Source organism: Primulina tabacum, chromosome 18 (assembly GCF_025594145.1).
Source record: "Primulina tabacum isolate GXHZ01 chromosome 18, ASM2559414v2, whole genome shotgun sequence".
NCBI classification, from domain to species: Eukaryota; Viridiplantae; Streptophyta; class Magnoliopsida; order Lamiales; family Gesneriaceae; genus Primulina; species Primulina tabacum.
Window position 1 is genome coordinate 30,431,716 of NC_134567.1, and position 20,913 is coordinate 30,452,628.

The following is a 20,913-nucleotide window of genomic DNA, read 5'->3' on the forward strand; positions in this document are numbered from 1 at the left end:
TATTGCAAGTAATTTATATCATTGCATATTTTTTTGAAGTTCAAATATGGAAAATGCTATGAGCAAAGCTGAAGTTTGCATACCCGATAGTGGTACAACGCACACTATCCTCCGAGATAAAAGATATTTCTTGGAACTAAAACCAACAAAAACAACGGTGAATACAATATCAGGTCCTGTAGACTTGATTAAAGGATGTGGTAAAGCACAATTTTTGTTACCTAATGGTACAAAATTTTTGATCAATGATGCTTTATATTCACCACAATCGAAAAGAAATTTGTTGAGTTTTAATGATATATATTCCCATGGGTATGATACTCAAACAATGAATGAAGGGAATGAGAAATATATGTGTCTTATCACATATAAATCAGGAAAGAAATATGTGATTGAAAAACTACCAATGCTCCCTACTGGATTGCATTATACACATATAAGTCCCGTTGAATCAAACATGGTAGTTGATAATTCTTCGATATTAACCAATTGGCATGATCGATTGGGACATCCTGGTTCAACAATGATGCGAAGAATTATAGAAAATACACATGGTCATCCACTGAAAGACCAGAAGATCTTTCAGAATAATAAGTTTCAATGTAAAGCATGTTCTCTTGGAAAACTTATTATAAGACCATCACCAGTCAAAATCCAAACTGAATCACCAATGTTTCTTGAACGTATTCAGGGTGATATTTGTGGACCAATTCATCCACCATGTGGACCATTCAGATACTTTATGGTATTGATTGATGGCTCCAGCAGATGGTCACATGTATGTTTATTATAAAAAAAAATGTTGCATTTGCAAGATTACTTGCTCAAATAATAAAATTGAGGAATCAATTTCCCGATTATACAATCAAGAAAATTAGACTTGATAATGCTGGTGAATTTACTTCCCAAACTTTCAATGATTATTGTATGTCTATGGGAATCATTGTTGAGCATCCTCTTGCTCATGTACATACACAGAATGGATTGGCTGAATCATTGATTAAACGTCTGCAAATGATTGCTAGACCAATGATTATGAAAACAAAGCTCCCTATTTCTATATGGGGACATGCAATTTTACACGCTGCTTCATTAATTCGCATCAGACCAAGTGCATATCATAAATACTCCACATTGCAGCTTGCATTTGGTAAAGAACCAGACATTTCTCATCTGAGAATTTTTGGATGTATGGTGTATGTGCCTATTGCACCACCGCAACGAAAGAAAATGGGACCTCAAAGAAAGGTTGGAATTTATATCGGTTATGATAGTCCATCAATCATTCGATATATTGAACCTCAGACAGGCGACGTGTTCACAGCACGTTTTGCTGATTGTCATTTTAATGAGGAAATCTTCCCAATGTTAGGGGGAGAACAGAAACATACCGAAAAAAAAATTACATGGTATGTATCATCATTGTTACATCTGGATCCAAGAACAAAACAATGTGAAAAAGATGTACAACAAATTGTACACTTGCAAAGAATAGCAAATCAAATACCAGATGCATTTGCAGACACAAAAGGGGTAACTAAATCATATATATATGCTGCAAATGCCCCTGCTCGAATTGAAATTCCAAAGAAACAAATGGAAGATACTCATGATGTCATTAAACGCCTGAAGCGTGGAAGGTCAGTCGGTTCCAAGGATAAAAATCCTCGAAAAAGAAAATTCATAGAGAAACACGATGATCACAAAATAAAGAATGACGTTTCTGAAGAAACACACGATGATCACAAAATAGAGAATGGTGTTCCTGAAGAAACACATGATGATGAAAATGTTCTGTCAGAACCACAAACTGACGAGAATCATGAAATCTCTATCAATTATATTAATACTGGAAAAATATGGAACCGAAAAGATATAGATGAAATTGATGATATATTTTCTTATAATGTGGCAATCGACATCATAAATGATAACGAAGATCATGAACCAAAATCTTTTGGTGAATGTAAAAATCGGCAGGATTGGATAAAATGGAAAGATGCCATCCAGGTTGAATTAAATTCGCTAAATAAACGTAATGTTTTTGGACCTATAGTCCTTACACCTGAAGGTGTAAAACCTGTTGGATACAAATGGGTTTTTATTCGAAAGCGAAATGAGAAAAATGAAATAGTAAGATATAAAGCTCGACTTGTTGCACAAGGTTTTTCTCAAAGGCCTGGAATTGATTATGAAGAAACGTATTCTCCTGTGATGGATGCAATTACGTTTCGGTATTTGATTAGCTTGGCGGTATCTGAAAATTTAGAAATGCGTCTTATGGATGTTGTTACAGCTTACTTATATGGATCACTTGATAGTAATATATATATGAAAATCCCTGAAGGATTTAAGATGCCTGAAGCACAAAGTTCAAAACCCAGGGAATGTTATTATGTGAAATTACAAAGATCATTATATGGGTTAAAGCAATCAGGTCGAATGTGGTATAATCGACTAAGTGATCACTTGATGAAAAAGGGATATGTAAATAATTCAGTATGCCCTTGTGTTTTCATTAAGAAAACAACATCCGGATGCGTAATTATTGCTGTATATGTTGATGATTTAAACATCATTGGAACGAATAAAGAAATTCAAGAAGTTGTGTCATACTTGAAGGAAGAATTTGAAATGAAGGATCTTGGAAAAACCAAGTATTGTCTGGGTTTACAAATTGAACAAAAAGAATGTGAAATGTTTGTTCACCAGACAAATTATACAGAAAAGATCCTTAAACGTTTTAATATGGATAAAGCAAATCCTTTAAGTACTCCAATGGTTGTTAGATCATTAAACATAGAAAAGGATCCATTCCGTCCATGTGAAGATGATGAAGATATTCTTGGTCCAGAAGTACCATATCTAAGTGCCATCGGTGCCCTTATGTACCTTACAAATTGTACAAGGCCTGATATATCTTTTGCCGTGAATCTGTTGGCAAGATTTAGCACATATCCAACAAAGAGACACTCGAACGGAATTAAACATATATTCCGTTATCTACGAGGAACGACAGACTTGGGACTTTTGTATTCAAAAGATGCTAATCCAAGTATAATTGGTTATGCTGATGCTGGATACTTATCTGATCCACACAAGGCACGTTCCCAAACTGGATATGTATTTACTCGTGGAGGCACTGCAATATCTTGGCGTTCTCAGAAACAAACGCTCGTAACAACTTCATCAAATCATGCCGAGATTATTGCACTACATGAAGCAAGTCGTGAATGTGTGTGGTTAAAATCAATGACCCAACATATCCAAATTTCATGCGGATTATCATCTGATGAGAAGCCTGTGATACTATATGAAGATAATGCTGCATGTGTTGCTCAAATGAAAGAAGGATACATAAAAAGCGACAGAACTAAACATATTCCTCCTAAGTTCTTCGCATTCACTAAAGAGCTAGAGAAGAATAAATGTATTGATGTTCGTCACATTCAATCAAGTGAAAACTCGTCGGATCTCTTCACAAAGGCACTTCCTACGTCAATATTCAGAAAGCACATATATAATATTGGGATGCGCAATCTACGAAATTTGTGAAGAATTGTTCGTGTCAACATGAGGGGGAGTTTACGTGACTGCACTCTTTTTCCCTTACTATGATTTTTATCCCAATGGGTTTTTCCTAGTAAGGTTTTTAACGAGGCAGTATAAAAACACGTAATGAAGACAATCATTATGATCATCATCACAAGGGGGAGTGTTGAAAAATATATTTAAAATGTGAGTATTGAATATTTGAATGTTGAATATTTGAATGTTGAAAATAAGAGTTGTAAATATTGAAAATTAGTGTGTGATGATGTAGGTAATGATGTATTTTATTTTTGGATTATTTGTAAAGATTTCCTATAAATAGATCTCTCATTTGTGAAGAAAATCACAATTGAGTAGAGAGAAAAATATTATAAAGTGTGTAGTTTGGTAAATTTTGAGAGTTTGAGATTTTTACTTTTTACCATAAATTTTTACTTTTTCACAACAAAGTTAATGATATCATCGTGTTGGATACATATTTGTTCATGTCCCTCTAAATTTGTTTTTTTTTTTTTTTAAATGCCCTAACCTCCATTTTTTTGGCTATATCGTTGACTGTAGCATACAAAAAAATCATAAAAAATTGAAAAAAAAAGTTGAAAATAGAGACAATAACAATATAGATTTTTTGTTGATAAGATTGGTACTAGTAGTAAACATGCGAAAGTCCATAAAAGATATATGATCTATGATTTAGAATTCGAAAATTTTCAATTTTAATCTACAATCTTTTTACTAATATACTTCTATTACATATATCTCAAAAAACACGTAATTAATTTTTGAATGAATTTAAGAACGATAGAACGAGATGTTTGTCTGTAAACTTTGATTTTTCGATAATTTTTTTTATATTATCCTGGATTAAGAGAGAAGGATTAGTGATATTATTGTTATTTCCGCATAAAAGATATTTTTCAAATCAATAATTAATTCATCAATTATATATTTTTAGGAGTGCAATAAATAGTTTTAGGAAAAAAACATTCTTTAAAACCGCATTAATCTGCGGTCTTCTTTTACAGGATATTAATGTGAATTATTTTACTTTGCAATTAAGTCTCTTGATTGATGTCCATTGACCGAATTCGTCTCACTTACATCGAGATGACATAGACGTACCATTCTCGTTAATCAGACAAACGAAGGATTAAAACTTTTCAAATACTACTTGAAAATTAGCTATAAAAGCGACGGCGGGTAAGAGTATTTGGATTGGAAGAGTATTTAAACGGATGATTTAATTAAGAGCAGGTAGGTATGTCATGAGATGGTTTCACGAAATTTTATATGTGAGACGGATCAATTTTATCTATATTCACAATGAAAAGTAATATTCTTATAATAAAAAGTAATATTTTTTTATGGAGGACCCGAATAAGAGATCCGTCTCGCAAAATACGACCAATGAGATCGTGTCACACAAATTTTTGTCTTTAATTAATTGATTACACATTTGACAAACAACCATTTTTCACCGTCATCAAAATTCTACTTATTTACGTGGTAGAGATTTAAATTTGAGTTACACTGTTTTATTATCTATATTAAATATTAATCATTTAATTAGTAACATAGTTAATTAAAATTGTTTTTGATTAACATGAATTACAAAAAAATTAATTATTACAAAATAATTAAATGTATATAATTTAAATATAATTTAAATGAAATGGATAGACAATGATGACGTAGATGTGTAATGATGGCCTCAAGAACCCTACTTTAAATGCATTCTGCAGTGGACTGACTAACTGGGATAGTCTCGTCTCAGTCACACACATACACAAACGTCGCGCCTACAATTTTATACTTCATCTGAAGAACTACTAATTAATTAATTAATTCTCTAAAAACCCTGGAAACAAATATATATATATGTATATATATATATATATATGTATATTTATCTGAATCTATACAACTTGTAATTTAATAATATAAACAAGCATTCATCACTTGAACATTATAATCAGAAATTGACAAAACGGAAGAGCCAATGAATGCGAACACAACCACACGCACAAAAATGAGCCCTTACGATTAATTATTACATGCATATTACGCAGGAGAGTGAGGGGTCTACACTCTACGGACCCTGCTTAATTGATTACTATACGATACAAAAACTGCGGTGTTATTATTTTAGGTCAGCGTATGTTGCTGGGGTTACATATTTTTATATACATTTAGTTCCACTCTTTAATTGAATACACGTATATTTTTTGTCCACGGTTTTTAGTTATGTGTGATATTGATCCGCTATATTATCATAATTAAATATTAGTTTTTGAGAATTTTGATCAATTTCTATGCAAGTGCTCTGACGATACCCGGAGATATCCGGGGTTATGTAGGGGGTATCTGGATCATCTTTGATCCGGATTTCGGATAGTCAGAAAGCCAGGAAAGTTGAGCAAACCGATCATTGCTTAAGAGGAGCCGGGCTCTCAACTGTGAGAGCTCGGGCAGTGTAATCAGTGGGCAGTGATCCACGTTACAATTATCCACCTAAGCACCCCGGTACAGGTGTCATCTCCGAGTTCACATGTATGAAACGTCATGTCTCGATAATCATTAACAGGTCTTTTAGCGTAGATAGGAGTGTTGTGACTAGGTTGAAAAGTAGTATGGGCTATCAGATTTGGTTGTGTTAGAGAGTAGGAAATGAGCGTCAACTTCGCTAAGAGTAGCAACTCGACATTGAACACAAATGCATCATTGATTTGTTTCCTATAAATAGCATGTTTGCTTGATATTAATTCATTCAGATATTCTTGCACTAAATACATATACTCTCTATACATTATCTTGATAACAAACTTTTGACCGACTTGAGCGTCGGAGTGATTACGCCGGTGAATCTTCTAACGTCACACTAACGTTCACCACTCTCTCAATTGTGTAGATACTTCAAGCCCTAGCACTTTTACTCGAGCTCCAACATAACAGAACAAAAACCAACCTAACCCAATGTAATTACCCATCAAACTCGGATTCAATTCACCCAATCATCATCATCATGCTCATATGATATTATATGATATTGGACACAATAGTGTCAAATAGGAAAATGATAGTAAATTTGAAATTAATAAAATAATTATCAAAATCACAAAAAACCAAATATAAACAATCAAATTTATAATTTTTCACAGGACTTTACCACAAAGGAATAAGTAAATTAAAGTTCCAAATCAAATATAAAATTATTATATTCTACGTATAAATTATTATTTGAAAAAGAAGGAGCGAAATATAATTTGTTTAATAATTATAATTTGTATTTGTATAGCTATCTAGTGGAGGGCATGAAGTGAGAGGGACGGGCTATAAAGGCGAGGGGGGAGAGAGGATATCTGGCCCGACAGAAGCACGCCTATCGAAGAAGCCAAAATGCCAAAAGAAAAAAAGAAAATGGTAGCATTTATTTCGGGTTGTCCCTCTGAACTCTGATACTTCCCTTCTGTTCCTCACCCCTCTCTCTCTCTCCATCATATACATACATACATACATATATATATATATATTTATTTATTTTTAACAAATAATTGTGGATGGGAGTTTACACATGGTAACATTAAATTGTTTGATAATTTTTTTCAACACACTCTAAAAATATTATCACATTAACACGATCAACATTAATATTTATTATATACCCGACATATGGAAGATTATCGAGATACTATTGTAATCCATACATACACTTAAAAAGATGATAATAATAAGTCACGTGTAAATGTATATATAAATATAAAAATAAAGACATCTAATTGTCAACTTGATGGTTACCCTAATGTTACATATCCAGTAAAATATATATTACTACTTATTGGTATATGGTACTTGCAAAAGCTAGCTACTAAAGTGACACCGTCCTTTGCATTTATTAGATAGCGCCAACACCATGACACTGCCCCAACCTAATCAAAAACTATGCATATATATATATATATATATATATTTATGATGTACTCTAAATACACATGATAATCATCTGTCACACTATATAAATTAATTAATTTTTCCTTTTAAATAATACCATACGTGTGCTTAATCAGAATAATTATCTTATATTTTATGAGAAATATAAAATAAGATTTTTGGTCTATTAACTTTATCATTCTGGGTTCGGTCCGCTATATTTTCAAATTTTGATTTTTGTATATATAATAACTTCGATTTGTTTGTATTTTGGTCTAATCTTGCAATCTTTTGTCGAAAAATATCGATGTGAAATTAAAGATCGTCGATGTACCCGATATTATGTTACTATTCGAGTGAAATAGCGAAAAATTTAAATCGAATGCACCAAGTGTATTTTCATCCATCGATCTACTTAAAATAGTGAGTTATATAATTAAGTTTGAATTGAACTTTCTTATGTTGTAATAAATAAATGAGTAAGTCTTTCACGAATTTTTATCTGTAAGACGAGTCAACCTTAACGATATTCACAATAAAAAATAATACTCTTAGCATAAAAAATACTATTTTTTTCATGGATGACCCAAATAAGAAATTCGGCCCACAAAATTGATCTGTGAGACCGTCTCACAAGAGTTTTTGCGTAAATAAATAAATATTCCACATTCAAGATATTCAGATTGTTTGAATATTAAATAAAAAAAGAAGGTGAAGAGCATGAGTAACTAAAAGTTGTTGCGATGATAGGCATGAAAGTTGTTAAAAAGAGTAGGTACTGTGTAATATATTTGTATTTAATCAATAATAATGAATCTGAGAAGTCCTTTTGACTTGACTAATCCTAATAATATCTGATATTTCTAGAAATGTAAATAATGGCGCGGACAGATTGATTGTTCCTTTTCTATTGCTTCTTGGGCTTTGACAGCGGACATTAATTTTCCTACAAATTTGATTGAAAACGCAGAGAGGGAAAGTCGAGAAAACAACATATCATGAACGAAAATACATCTATTTTCGATTTATTTTCGGTTTATATATACAACACATAATGCGCCTATTCAAGGGTTTTTTTTAGTTTTAGTTTTGTCAACTTTTGTAATTAAGAATCGACATTTATATACATGGGAATGATCAGAATTTGATAGAGACCAGACGACAGATTTACAAATTGGTTATGCTAAGAAAACATGTAGATTCTTTATATATGATACATCTTATAAAATAGCTTACAATTTTAATTTCTAGATCAGTTGGCAATTTTGTTACTACGGAAAAAAGAAGAAGAAGAAAACTCTCCTACTCCATTTTATAGCTAATTATTATTTTTCTCATTTTTATGCTCGAAACTACTTAATTTATAGAATTTAAATTTTTTTGACAATGTTTCTTTTTCTAAGTCACACATGTGATGAAAATTAAGCTCATATTACTGAAATTAAAATTAAAATTACTTAAAATGAAGGGCAAAATAGAGGAAACAACCCCCAATACTTCAAAATTGGAGGAAAAAAAATTTGTTGTTTCCATTTATTTTTGTTTAAGTATATTTTAATGTGTGCAATAAAAGTTTTAATGTTGTCACATAGGAGATCATCGATGTCAAATAAGCGATATTTGGCGATTTCAAAAAAAAAAAAAAATCCCACATTTATATGAAAAACAAACTTTGAAAATTTACATCATTAAAATTCAAATAATATCAACCTTTTTAATAGTAAAATCAATAGCTAATAGCTGTTCATATTCTCGTCGACAATTTTTTCTATCGTACACATGCTGTATATATTTATGAAAATCCGAATACAATAGTCACATAAAAACATTCACGTTCTTTTTTATTTTACAGTAACCAATATTTTCAACTATTTTTATAGGAATATTATCCAAAAAACGAAAAAAAAAAATAGCATTTATCCATAATTTTCATTATATTTTAATATATTTGGCATTCTCTCTCTCTCTCTCACTCTCCTTAATGACTACTTTTACAATATGCTTTTTGTCCCCCTCTCTTTGAAAGCATTTCACCAACTTTCCTGTGTAGGACTTGGATATAATCACTATTCGTGTGTTGTAGTAACATTCACATACACAAATTATCTCGTCGTCTGTCTTTGTGTACAATGCAAAAGCCAAATTGCTTTCTGTATATTCGAGTTTTCAAAGTCTCCCTTCTTTTCCTGTATTTTTGGAGGTCAAATTTACTGCTCAAACTATTTCACTTCACCAATTCATATGCACACACATATTGCCCCAGCATACATATATGCATAGCATAAGTGATTTTGGATCAAGTTCGTCATCCAAAATCTCTCGATTTTTAAAAAAATTTGCGTACATTTTTTATTGATCTAAGAAGTTCCATTATCTAAAATATAATAGGCAGCCCCCGCGAATTATTTTTTCTCTCTTTTCTCAATACTAAAAGGTTATAATTATATATATCGGTACCGTTGGATTTTAAAATTTTGGTACAAAACTATGTGCATGAATGTGTGGAACCGTGATATCTTCGTGTAAAATCTAACGGTCCAATTTTAATTTAGTTATGGCAAAAACTTGTGTGAGATGGTCTCACGGGTCGTATTTTGTGAGACAAATATCTTATTTGGGTCCATGAAAAAATATTACTTTTTATGATAAAAGTATTATTTTTTATTGTGAATGTCGGTAGGGTTGACATGTCTCACATATAAAAATTCGTGACACCGTCTCACAAGAGACCTACACGTTAGTTATGTGACTCACTTTAGGGTAATTACTTCGAAAGAACTCAATGAAATCAAGGTTAAATTTGACGAAAATCGAGTTTGAAGTGTATCTAATTAATGTGATTGTACAAGGCCTGGTTACAACTATGGATTCTTGATTGGGGCCTGAGTGGCCCATATAATGGGTTTTAAGGCCTGGCCCTGTAACTAGAAACCGGACCATTGGGCGGTCGGTCTGATTCATTTTCATGTACTCATTTCAACTTTTTATTTATTTATTTATTATTATTTTGGTGGATTAACATTTTTTTGTTATTTAAGCCTACCAATTATTATTATTATTAATTTTTTTGAAAGGAAGCCTACCAAATTTGAACCATGTAAACTAGGACTATAGGAGTGAATAATTTGATCAAGGTCTTGAATTGCTACGAAAACTATGTTTATGATTTTCTTTGAATTTGGAATTTAATAAAAACTCGATCGGATGACGGATTATAACGATTTTTCGCCGGTCTTTTGAACAATATTCTAATCTGACTAATTATTTTAATTTATTACCAATATAATTAACAAATTTATTATAATTTGAATATTTATTTATTTTTCCTTTTTATCTGAGATACTACCAGCATCTACAATATTGATATTTGAGATATGATAACGTATACTAAAAAATATGTGTTATTTGTATTACGTCATATATATATATATATATATATATATAAAATGGAGTTGTACGTTTGACTCATTTACCGACATAAAAGTCAGCAAAAGGCCAAATACACCCAAGCGTACAACCACCGTAGTGGGCTCTTTTACAAAATCTGTCTCCCCTCTTCCATATTCAACTGCCAGATTTCAATAATGTACTGAATTTTCTTTGACAAAAACTATAGGAAGCTACAGGAAACGAAGGAAAATCACATGGAGTGAGTTTTTTTCTCCATTACGCCTCGTTCATTGATCGTCTTCATATTTTCAGGTCATTATATTCATATTTATTTTCCTAATTTGGCAGTTTTTTGAAGAAATTTATGATCGTATAATTTCGTATGCAAGCCTATTTGGGGGAGGTTTTTATAAAAAAAAAATATTGATAGAAACAGGAAGAAGTCGCCGTTCAGTGTGTCCGTGTATTAGATTCCGACTGTGAAAGTTATTTATTTGCTGCGATATTATGCGTGGCAGCTTTAAGTTTGAATTTATTTTATTTATTAGTGCATGATTGCAATGCTTAAGTTTAATAGTAGAAATTTGATGACAGACTTAATGGAAAAAACACTCTAGTCTAGCTGAGGATTGTATTTTAACTACTGCTTTTAGCACTCTTAAGAGTGCCTCATTTTGGTTAAAAGTTTGTAAAGTTTTTTCGGATCAAGGGTTTGTTATTTTTTATTTCACAACCTATTGATTGCAGTTAAGATCACCTATACCATTGTAAAATGTGGACGGGTGTTGTATGTCAACCAAGTCATGGTGAAAAACTCTTCAGCACTTCATCGGCTTATTAATGGACTGGATAAATTTGAAAGATTATTTTCCTATTTATATGTGGCAAAATTGCAGTTTTGCTTGGATGTGTATGAGAAATTCATAGTTTGATCTATATTTGCCTTACATTTTGAGCTTAATTGGAAGGATTATAAAGTGTGCACAAATTTGTGTTGATGACTAGTTTTGAGAAGACAAGAAGTAATGGAGTGGAGTTCCAAAACGGTTACCCACTTACCCACAACTTACAATAGCTGCAGCTTCTTGTTATTTTGAAGTTAATAAATACTTATTTTGCTTTTATTAATTTCTAGCTCTACTATGCAGCTTGACGTGCATGGCCAAAGATTTAAATGTGTTTGTACATCAGAGAGTTCTATCTCAATTGTATTTAAACGTTACAAGGGTTCTTCATTATGTCTTCTAGAACACTGTGGCGAAGAAAAAATATTCTCATTGATACACTTAGGCGACCTCCATTTTGGGTTAAAAGATTGTCGAGTTCTGAGTATGGAAACACGTCGGGGATTTGTCATTCACAACATTGGAGCTGGGCTGGGGGTTATTCATCATCTAGTGCAAATCTAAGAGACAAAGAAGATTCCAATTCTCCAATCAAAGATGGAATACCATGTTTGTTAGTGAAAAAATGTGTTGGGCACGACTTATTTGGTGTCCCATCTTTGCACTGCGAGTTTGGAATGCAAAGAAAATTTCCCCCCTTTGGATATGGGTGGATAAAAGAGTATGCACACACTTTTTCCTCTGCTGTGGCCGGTCAGCCTGAAACAGGTAGTGGAGACGATAAAAATGAAGAACCAGCTGTCAAGCAGAAAAAGGAGCCTTCACCAGAAGAATGTGATCAGGCGGTTGAAGGCTTGAGCTCAGTTAAAGCCAAAGCAAAAGCCAAGCAGCTGCAAGAATCTAAGAAAGGTGATAAGTCTATTCTAAAGAAGACGTGGACTATGCTTATCGGAATTGGTCCAGCTTTAAGGGTTGTTGCCTCTATGAGCAGGTAAACCTTTGTGTTCTCCGTTCCTCTTGTCCCAAAACTAAAATATCATGTTTTCTCGTCAGCCCATATTGTTGGAATGGTTGAACTGAAAAGGCTCATGTCTTTTTTGTTTCTGGAGTCCTCAAAGATATTATCTGAATTAATTTGATTTTTATCCTCTCACGGTAGGGCTGATTGGGCAAAAAAATTGCATCACTGGAAGGATGAGATTAAATCGACATTGCAACACTACTGGTTGGGTACAAAGCTACTTTGGGCTGATGTGAGGATATGCTCAAGACTATTGTTAAAACTTGCTAGTGGGAAAACTCTTTCCAGGAGAGAGAGGCAACAACTCACACGAACAACAGCCGACATTTTCCGGCTGGTTCCTTTTGCAGTCTTTGTTATAGTACCATTCATGGAATTTTTACTTCCTGTATTCCTTAAATTGTTCCCCAACATGCTGCCGTCGACCTTCCAGGACAAGATGAAAGAACAGGTAGTTTTATGTAGATGTAAGATATCTTCAGCATTTGTCCACATCCATTTCTGTGTCTGAGATATTTATTTTAGTTCCTTCTTTGTGGCCTTTGTGTTTCAACCTCATCTCCCCGGCCCTTACTTTTTACGTCAGGAAGTTCTGTGTATCTGTTCACCTTTTACATTTGTCTTATCATGTAAGGAAAATCCAAAATACCGAGCTCAAATTTTTATCAAGACACAATCAAATATGGATGTCTTCTGGTTTAATATTATGTCTCCTGTTGTATTTCCCTTGAATTTCAATTAATCTTGGATAAAATGCTTTAAAATAGGAAGCCCTAAAGAAGAGGCTGAATGCTAGGATAGAATATGCAAAGTTTCTTCAAGACACTGTAAAAGAAATGGCAAAGGAAGTTCAAAACTCAAGAAGCGGAGAAATAAAGAAAACTGCCGAAGATCTTGATGAATTTATGAACAAGGCAAGAAACTTAATAATTCAAAGCAGTTATTTGAGAAGTTTTATTTTGGTTAACTTCTCACCTATGCTTTCCCACTTTTTGATATTTCTTTCTTAATTCTTGACCAGGTCAGGAGGGGGGCTGGGGTCTCCAATGAAGAAATTTTAGGCTTTGCCAAATTGTTTAATGATGAACTTACTCTGGATAACATCAGCAGGTAATTGTTTAATGCTCTTCCATTTTCTTGGATTCTATCTTCTTTATATAGTCAGCGGCCCAGCAATGTGGCTGGCATTGATGTTGCGTTGATGTGAAAGTTCAATCTATTTCTTTGATTCAGACCCAGGTTGATGACCATGTGCAAGTATATGGGCATTGGTATATATGGTGGTACTGATGCATATCTTCGCTATATGCTTCGAAAGAGACTTCAAAAGTAAGCTACTTTATTTACACATGAATTTTTGTTTCTCATGATTTGATAATGGTGGTTCGTGTTTTGGTCTTCTTTACACATGCATGGTCTTAGTGTGACTCGAACCCAAGGAGCCAACTGCATACCACTAGTGAGTTGGTTGTCTCCTTGGGTTTGTACTGGATAATATTTGATCAGTTTTGTTTTTCTATACATATTATTTGACTAGTGAATTCTACTCCCATGAACATATTGAATCAAGTACGAAAAAGTTTTTAGGTTTGGAAGGTGTATTTTTAAGAGGGTTTGATAGGAATTTGGAAAAGTGTGGGGGAATGGTTGATAGGATTTTTTGCCGCCACGATGTTTCACACATTCTGAATTTTTTTGTGAACCTTATTATTATTCTTTTGATGAGGTATTTGATATGTTTCCCCTCAAGTAGAAGAAATAAATGTTATCGAACCCCGGGTAATTGTTTTTTCAAGCGAAGGAAACCGGTAGGGAGCAATCACTGGATATTTAAACAAAATCAAGTTATGAAGTGGCAATGAGAAAAAGGATTAGGTAGAGCACAACGTTAGAGTGAAGCACAGGAATGAATTCCAGAGGCTGGGTAGTCTGGTGAATTGTGATGGAGAAAGGCGTGGTGGAAAAAGATGACCTTTAATCATAGAAGAAAGTGCTGGCTAAAATTGAGATGAAGTTTGAAAGTTTTTGATCAATTGATTTATAATTATTGCCACGGGCGGAGCCATGTGTTGCTCCACCGCTCGAGTGGCTCGGTTTTTTCCTTATTTTTTATACATAAAATTTTGTCCAATTTTCTTCTAGCTTGGGTACTCCATTTGTCAATACCTAAGTCAACCCTGGCTTAGAAAATTCTAGCCCAGGTAAAAATGAAAACCCGGCTCCGCCATTGATTATTACCCTTAGGCTTGGCAACTAAAAGGGTCCAAAGCATTTTCTTTATCTGTACATAGGTATGCAGTTCAATTTGGAATAATGTCCAAAGGTTAATGTTTAAAAAGAGAGTGTAATTGTATAATTAAAGTCTCAAGATATATTTATATACAACCCTGCAAATAATAATTTATTTCACACACACAAATATCTTTGTGTTTGTATATTATTACCGTTCCATGTATGCTTTGTTCCTCAGTTCAGTGTCTATTTCGACTTCTGGTTATGCCTAGACAAGATGTTTGTAAGTGCAAGAAGTAAAGTGAAATCTCATTTGAACATGCTGAAACATCATAATTTGTTTCATGCTTTCTCATAGTTTTTATTCTAGTCTTGATGTTTTCACGCTTTCCCATAGTTTTTGCTAGATTGATTGGTCGTGTGTGAAGAAATGTAGTTTATTATTGGACACAGAGAGATTCATGTTGTTTGGACAAGGAATGGAGAACCTGCATCTTGTAAATATTGAAGCACTCAGCCAAATGCGTCTCATGCAAAAGCAATCTGTTTTTCTTGTGCCTTTTTTTTCAAGGATCAAGATTGATGACACATTGATTCAATCCGAGGGGATTGAGTCTCTTACTGAGGAGGAGCTTCGTCAAGCATGTCGAGATCGTGGCTTACTTGGATTACTTTCAGTTGATGAAATGCGTCAACAGGTTTCTTCAATATTTCAAAGCCTTTTTCAAGTTCCAGAGAAAAGTTTCCATTTTGATAAACTCATTATTTTATTGAACCAGAAAGAACCTAGTTGATTTTGTAACAGGCAGAAGTGTGCCTAAATACACTCATATTATGATGAATACCTATTTCTTTTATAAGAGTATCAGACTCTGCTGGTGTAAAAATGAGGATAGGGAAGTTGATAAATTTTTGATATAAGTGACAGAGCCTGAAAGTTCCTGTGACGTCAAATAATGCACTTTCTATATGGAAAATGTGATATTATATGTGTGTGTGTGTGTGTGTGTGTTTTTTTTTTTTTATATAAGTGACAGAGCCTGAAAGTTCCTGTGATGTCAAATAATGCACTTTCTATATGGAAAATGTGATATTATGTGTGTGTGTGTGTGTGTGTGTGTGTGTGTGAGCGAGAAGAGGACCTATTTTAAAAAGTTTAGTTTGAGTGTTTTTTGCTGTGATTGTTGTAAGTCTGTGCTTGATAGATTGAGGGTGGTTGTTAGTTTCCTTCTACAAATTTATGTTTAGCTCCATGCTCTCATTTCATACAGTTATTGTGGTAACATAGTTCGCTGCAATTTCTCAGCCCATCATCGACTTTGTATTATAGCAGTGCTTTTCCTTTGTGAATCTGCAGATAGGATCTTCCAGTATACTATTATTTTCTGGAGTTAATAAAAGGTTTACTGGTATCTCCCGTTGATGGATATTTATGTTTATTGCAGTTGCGAGATTGGCTGGACTTATCTCTCAACTATTCTGTACCATCATCTTTATTAATTCTTTCCAGGTAACTAAAACTTCCACAAGCTACGTGGGTGAATGTCAAACAGTATTGATTTTTAATATTTTATTTTTGGTATCTTGTTCAGAGCATTCAGCGTCTCTGGTAAATTAAAGCCAGAAGAAGCTGTTCAAGCTACACTCTCATCTCTGCCTGATGAAGTTGTGGACACGGTTGGTGTCACTTCTTTGCCTTCAGAGGATTCAGTCTCTGAAAGGAGGAGAAAGTTAGAGTTCCTAGAAATGCAAGAAGAATTAATTAAGGTCTGTTTAGGCTCTTAATTGTTTAATTCTAATGAACTGATTGCAAAAATGGGCAGTGAAAGATAACTACAACAAAATCTTCTTCGATCATTTATGATGCTTTTCTCTTCAAATATTCCCTCTCTATTTTTTTTTCTGTTTCCATTGAAAATATTGACAAGCTGGAAAGGATTTCTGGAATGTATCAACTACTTTAGATCTGCATCATGCTGTCTTAATCTGATCCACACGCCCTAGTAGTTTTATCATGCTGTCATGATTTAAGATCATATGTGCTCATCGTGTTCTAGGTGTCAATAATGTACTGTATTCAACCAAATGTCATAGAATTTGTTATTTCAATCTTTTGTTCTCTCTTTTGTGTGAGTGTGAATGTGACCTCGATAAAGTTTCCATCGTGAAGTTTTTCTTTTCATTCTTCTCAGTAACCGTAGAGTTTATTGTTACAGGAGGAGGAAGAGAAAGAGGAGGAGGAGCAAGGTAGGTTGAAGGAATCTGTCATAGGCCAGAAGGATGTAGCCTTGGAAGAGATGATGACCGCAACTGCAAAAGAAACAGAAGATCATGAAAAAACTAAAACTTCGGATAAACAAGAGCAACTTTGCGAGCTTAGCCGTGCATTGGCTGTTCTAGCATCAGCATCGGTGTGACTTCGTTCTTGATTGTTATCTGTTGCTAATCACCACCTGTCATAAACTTTTTATTATCTTTGCTGCCTTTTCAGTCTGTAAGCAGGGAGCGTGAGGAGTTCTTGCGACTTGTCAACAAAGAGGTAATTATTCCATTAGTTTTTACCATTTAGCTTGGGAACAAAAGCATTGAAGATTGCTATTGTGTTTTGTGCCTGGTAATTGGGTTAAAGCAAAAATTGCACCGTAATTCAACACTGTCAAGTCTTTATTTTTCTTCTCCGATTTGATCTTTATCTTGATTCTCATTTCTTCTAATCTTTTCACGATCACATCTTTTTGTGCCATAAACTTCCTGGGTCTTCTCGTTCTTTCTATTCAACGCTGTCAGTTGGACTTTTTCTTTGTTCTGTCCGTTGGAAATGCCTACTTGCATGTGGGTTGTAGGTAAAGGGATTGAAAGTTATTTCATTATATAAGCTATGAACGTAGTAGTTACATTTATCAATTATAGTTTTTTGGCACAGCCTGATTTCCATTGATATAAGTTTATATAATTAACAATAAAGTGCTATGGTGCTTAACATTTGGATCTTGTGCAAAATAGTCTAATGAAATGAGGAAAATTGGCGATTATATGCATATCTCGCCTGAATCTTGATCTCTCATCTCTTCAAGCATCTCATTTTTGTCCACTGTACACAATAGTCCAAAAAACTGTTCTCACTTTAAAATGTTATGAATTGCATGAAGGCTGTGTCACTGTATTATTGACTAGTATAGATGTGATGATTTTGCTTTTCAATTTATGTAAAGCTATCAAGGTTTCTAATTAATAAATGTCAAGTTGGTATCTTAGTAGCTCTATTTTGTGATCTCACTTTGAAATTGAGTTTGCAGATAGAGTTGTACAATAGTGTGGTTCAGAACGAGGGTACTGATGGAGAAGAAGAAGCCAAAAAGGCTTATATAGCAGCCAGAGAGGAAAGTGATCTTGCTGCTGAGAAAGCTACTGGTGATAAAGTTTCTTCAGCGCTTATAAACAAGGCAAGGCTTATTTCTGGATATTTTGGATTTGCTATTTAATAAGATAATACGTAATTATTTGCATTTAATTGAGAGGAAGGCAACATATGCATAGATTTGAAAAATTTACTGGGATTTTACCTACTAGGTCGATGTTATGCTTCACAAGCTTGAAAAGGAAATTGATGACGTGGATGCCAAAATTGGTGACCGGTGGAGGTTGCTCGACAGGTAATAGTATTTGCTAATTGGTAAAGGTGTTTTCGAGGTTTAGTACAACTCAACTTTCAATTTCTGTGTTTAAATAATTATATGCTCAATGCCCATGCATTAAGTTTTAAAGCATTTGATTAATTTTTCGTATATCCATTTAAGTTTCAAGTTTCTTGACAACTTTTATTCTTTGCTGCGCATTCGCACCGTTGAGTCTATGCACTTGGTAAGGGAATCAAAAAGTTAGATGATTTCTAATTTAAGGCCAGGGTACAAAATCTTTTTTTATCACCTGCCAATTACTGTGTAGTGGATCTGCGGAATTGTTATAATACCTATTTTGTGGACTTAATTCATACTTTTTCAATTAGAAATACAATTTTGAAGACTATCGTTTGTACAGTACAGTCTATTTATTTTCTCAACTCTTGTTAAAATAATCTTCCCTGTAAAAACACTGGGATTTTAGATTTCAAGCACAACTCATCGGTCTTTCCGTTTCAATATGAAAAATACAAGAGTGGTCTGAACATCGCAGCTTTCACTTAGTGGAATAGCAGTTAAGATACTTTGAAAAAAGTACGTGTTTTTTGCTTTTGCATTTGGAGAGAGCATAGAGTTACTGTGCTCAAGAAGTCACACGTGTTACTGGATTTGGGATGTTGTGCTTGAGAAGTGAGAAAATTCCTCCAGAATTGTCACCACAGTTTCAGCGGCATTTGGTTCATAGAAATGAAGCTGAATTTTTTTCTTGACTTCATGTTTCATCTAGTGATCTTGAAGTCAGCGTGGTGGTTGTAGACACGGTTTATGACTTTACTTTTTTTTTTTCCGCTAAGTTTCCATCCTGTGTTTCTACCGAAATATCCATAATTTTCCTACTTTTGAGCAATTTAACAACTCTTGACACTATAGTGGTTTTGAAATTTATTTACTTTCTGGAAAACCTTGTTTTTTCTTCAGTTTCGTTAAAAATGTATGAAAACTCATCTCGATTCTTCAGTTTACACAAAATTATCTCTTTTTGCTTTAATGATTTTTATTCGTTTATTGAGTTTTTCAGAAATTAAACTAGATTTTTGTGGCTCTCGGAATTTTCTCCAAAAATTTCTGAGATCTAGAGATTTCAAACTCAATTCATAAAGAAAATCTTATCCAGCATCCTGCAACTATTTGCTTTGATATCCATTGGCAGGGATTATGATGGCAAAGTGACTGCTGAGGAGGTTGCATCAGCTGCTATGTACCTTAAAGACACCCTAGATAAGGAGGGTATTCAAGAATTTATCAGCAGTCTTTCCAAGGATAGAGGTTCGCACACACTTTTGTTACTTATTTGGGTACAAACCTTTCATGTAACATAAATTTTAAAGTCGTGACAACAATGGTGGATGTGGACCCTGTCAATTCTACACTAAAAGGAGATTTGACCCCCTCCTATTGATGTAAGAATTTGTGCTGTTTGTTTGGAAATGGACAAGTATTGTTGGTAGAGTTGTGTTGACTTGAAGGCTTGAAGCTCTCTAGAAAGAACAATGATATCATATTGAATCTCCCTACAGCTGACAAAAATTACAAGGGGGGATGACTTCTTGCATTGATAAAATACTATAAAAAATCTCAATTGGGCTGAGTCTATAGTTCTATTTGTGATGGATGTTTTAGTTTTTACCGTCTGTATTGTTGTTTGTATCTGTTAATAGTTACCTTCATCTTTTTTTTAGTGCTCAGCATGATTGCTAATGCTTACAATCCTGATATTTGGTTTCTAACTCACGTTTCCGCTTTTTCTATTTCTAACAGAGGGCAAAATTCTTGTGGAAGATATAGTTAAATTAGCCGATCAAACAGAAGATGCAGAAGCAGAAGAAGCAAAAAAAGCTTAGGCCTGAGTTTTGTTAATATATAAAATTTTCTGGTTCGTTCGGCTTCGGTGAATTTCATTTTTCCCCTTTTGTCGGTGGACAACTTTGCACTATTACGTATGGATGAACTGAAACTTTAATATGGGTTCTTCTATCGTAGCCGCTAGTTGCAAAGGAAGTGATATATATAAACTCAGATAGAAGCTAGTAATTTTCATTATTTAATTTTTGCTATACAGTATATCTCAATCTTGTTCTCTTAAAGTGACTATGTACTTTGATTCTTGTTTATGTGATTTTGTCCATGAAAGATCTTAAGATAGAAGTTAATTGGCTTATAATATTTGAATAAATAGCTCACTTTTGATCCATACATTACTTAATATTTATATTTCTTCATTTGTAGATTGCCATATTTTAATAGTTATATTATATTATATTCATTT

At 33.5% G+C, this 20,913-nt stretch overlaps 1 protein-coding gene across 3 annotated transcripts; it reads left to right on the forward strand.

The window, feature by feature from the left end:
- Positions 1–10,970: 10,970 nt before the first annotated feature.
- On the forward strand, positions 10,971–20,779 carry LOC142532895 (uncharacterized). Of its 3 annotated transcripts, none has more exons than XM_075639432.1 (15): positions 10,971–11,181; positions 12,018–12,705; positions 12,874–13,186; positions 13,503–13,649; positions 13,757–13,845; positions 13,969–14,064; positions 15,539–15,665; positions 16,413–16,477; positions 16,560–16,734; positions 17,184–17,378; positions 17,459–17,506; positions 18,264–18,410; positions 18,538–18,620; positions 19,798–19,913; positions 20,406–20,778. In XM_075639432.1, the coding sequence occupies exons 2-15, from the start codon at positions 12,107–12,109 to the stop codon at positions 20,486–20,488; spliced, it is 2,283 nt and encodes a 760-aa protein (XP_075495547.1). In that variant the 5' UTR covers positions 10,971–11,181; positions 12,018–12,106; the 3' UTR covers positions 20,489–20,778. The 3 variants fall into 3 exon arrangements, with proteins under 3 accessions (XP_075495547.1, XP_075495548.1, XP_075495550.1); XM_075639433.1 differs by having other exon boundaries at positions 10,971–11,128; XM_075639435.1 differs by having other exon boundaries at positions 10,972–11,128; positions 12,118–12,705; positions 20,406–20,779.
- Positions 20,780–20,913: the final 134 nt, after the last annotated feature.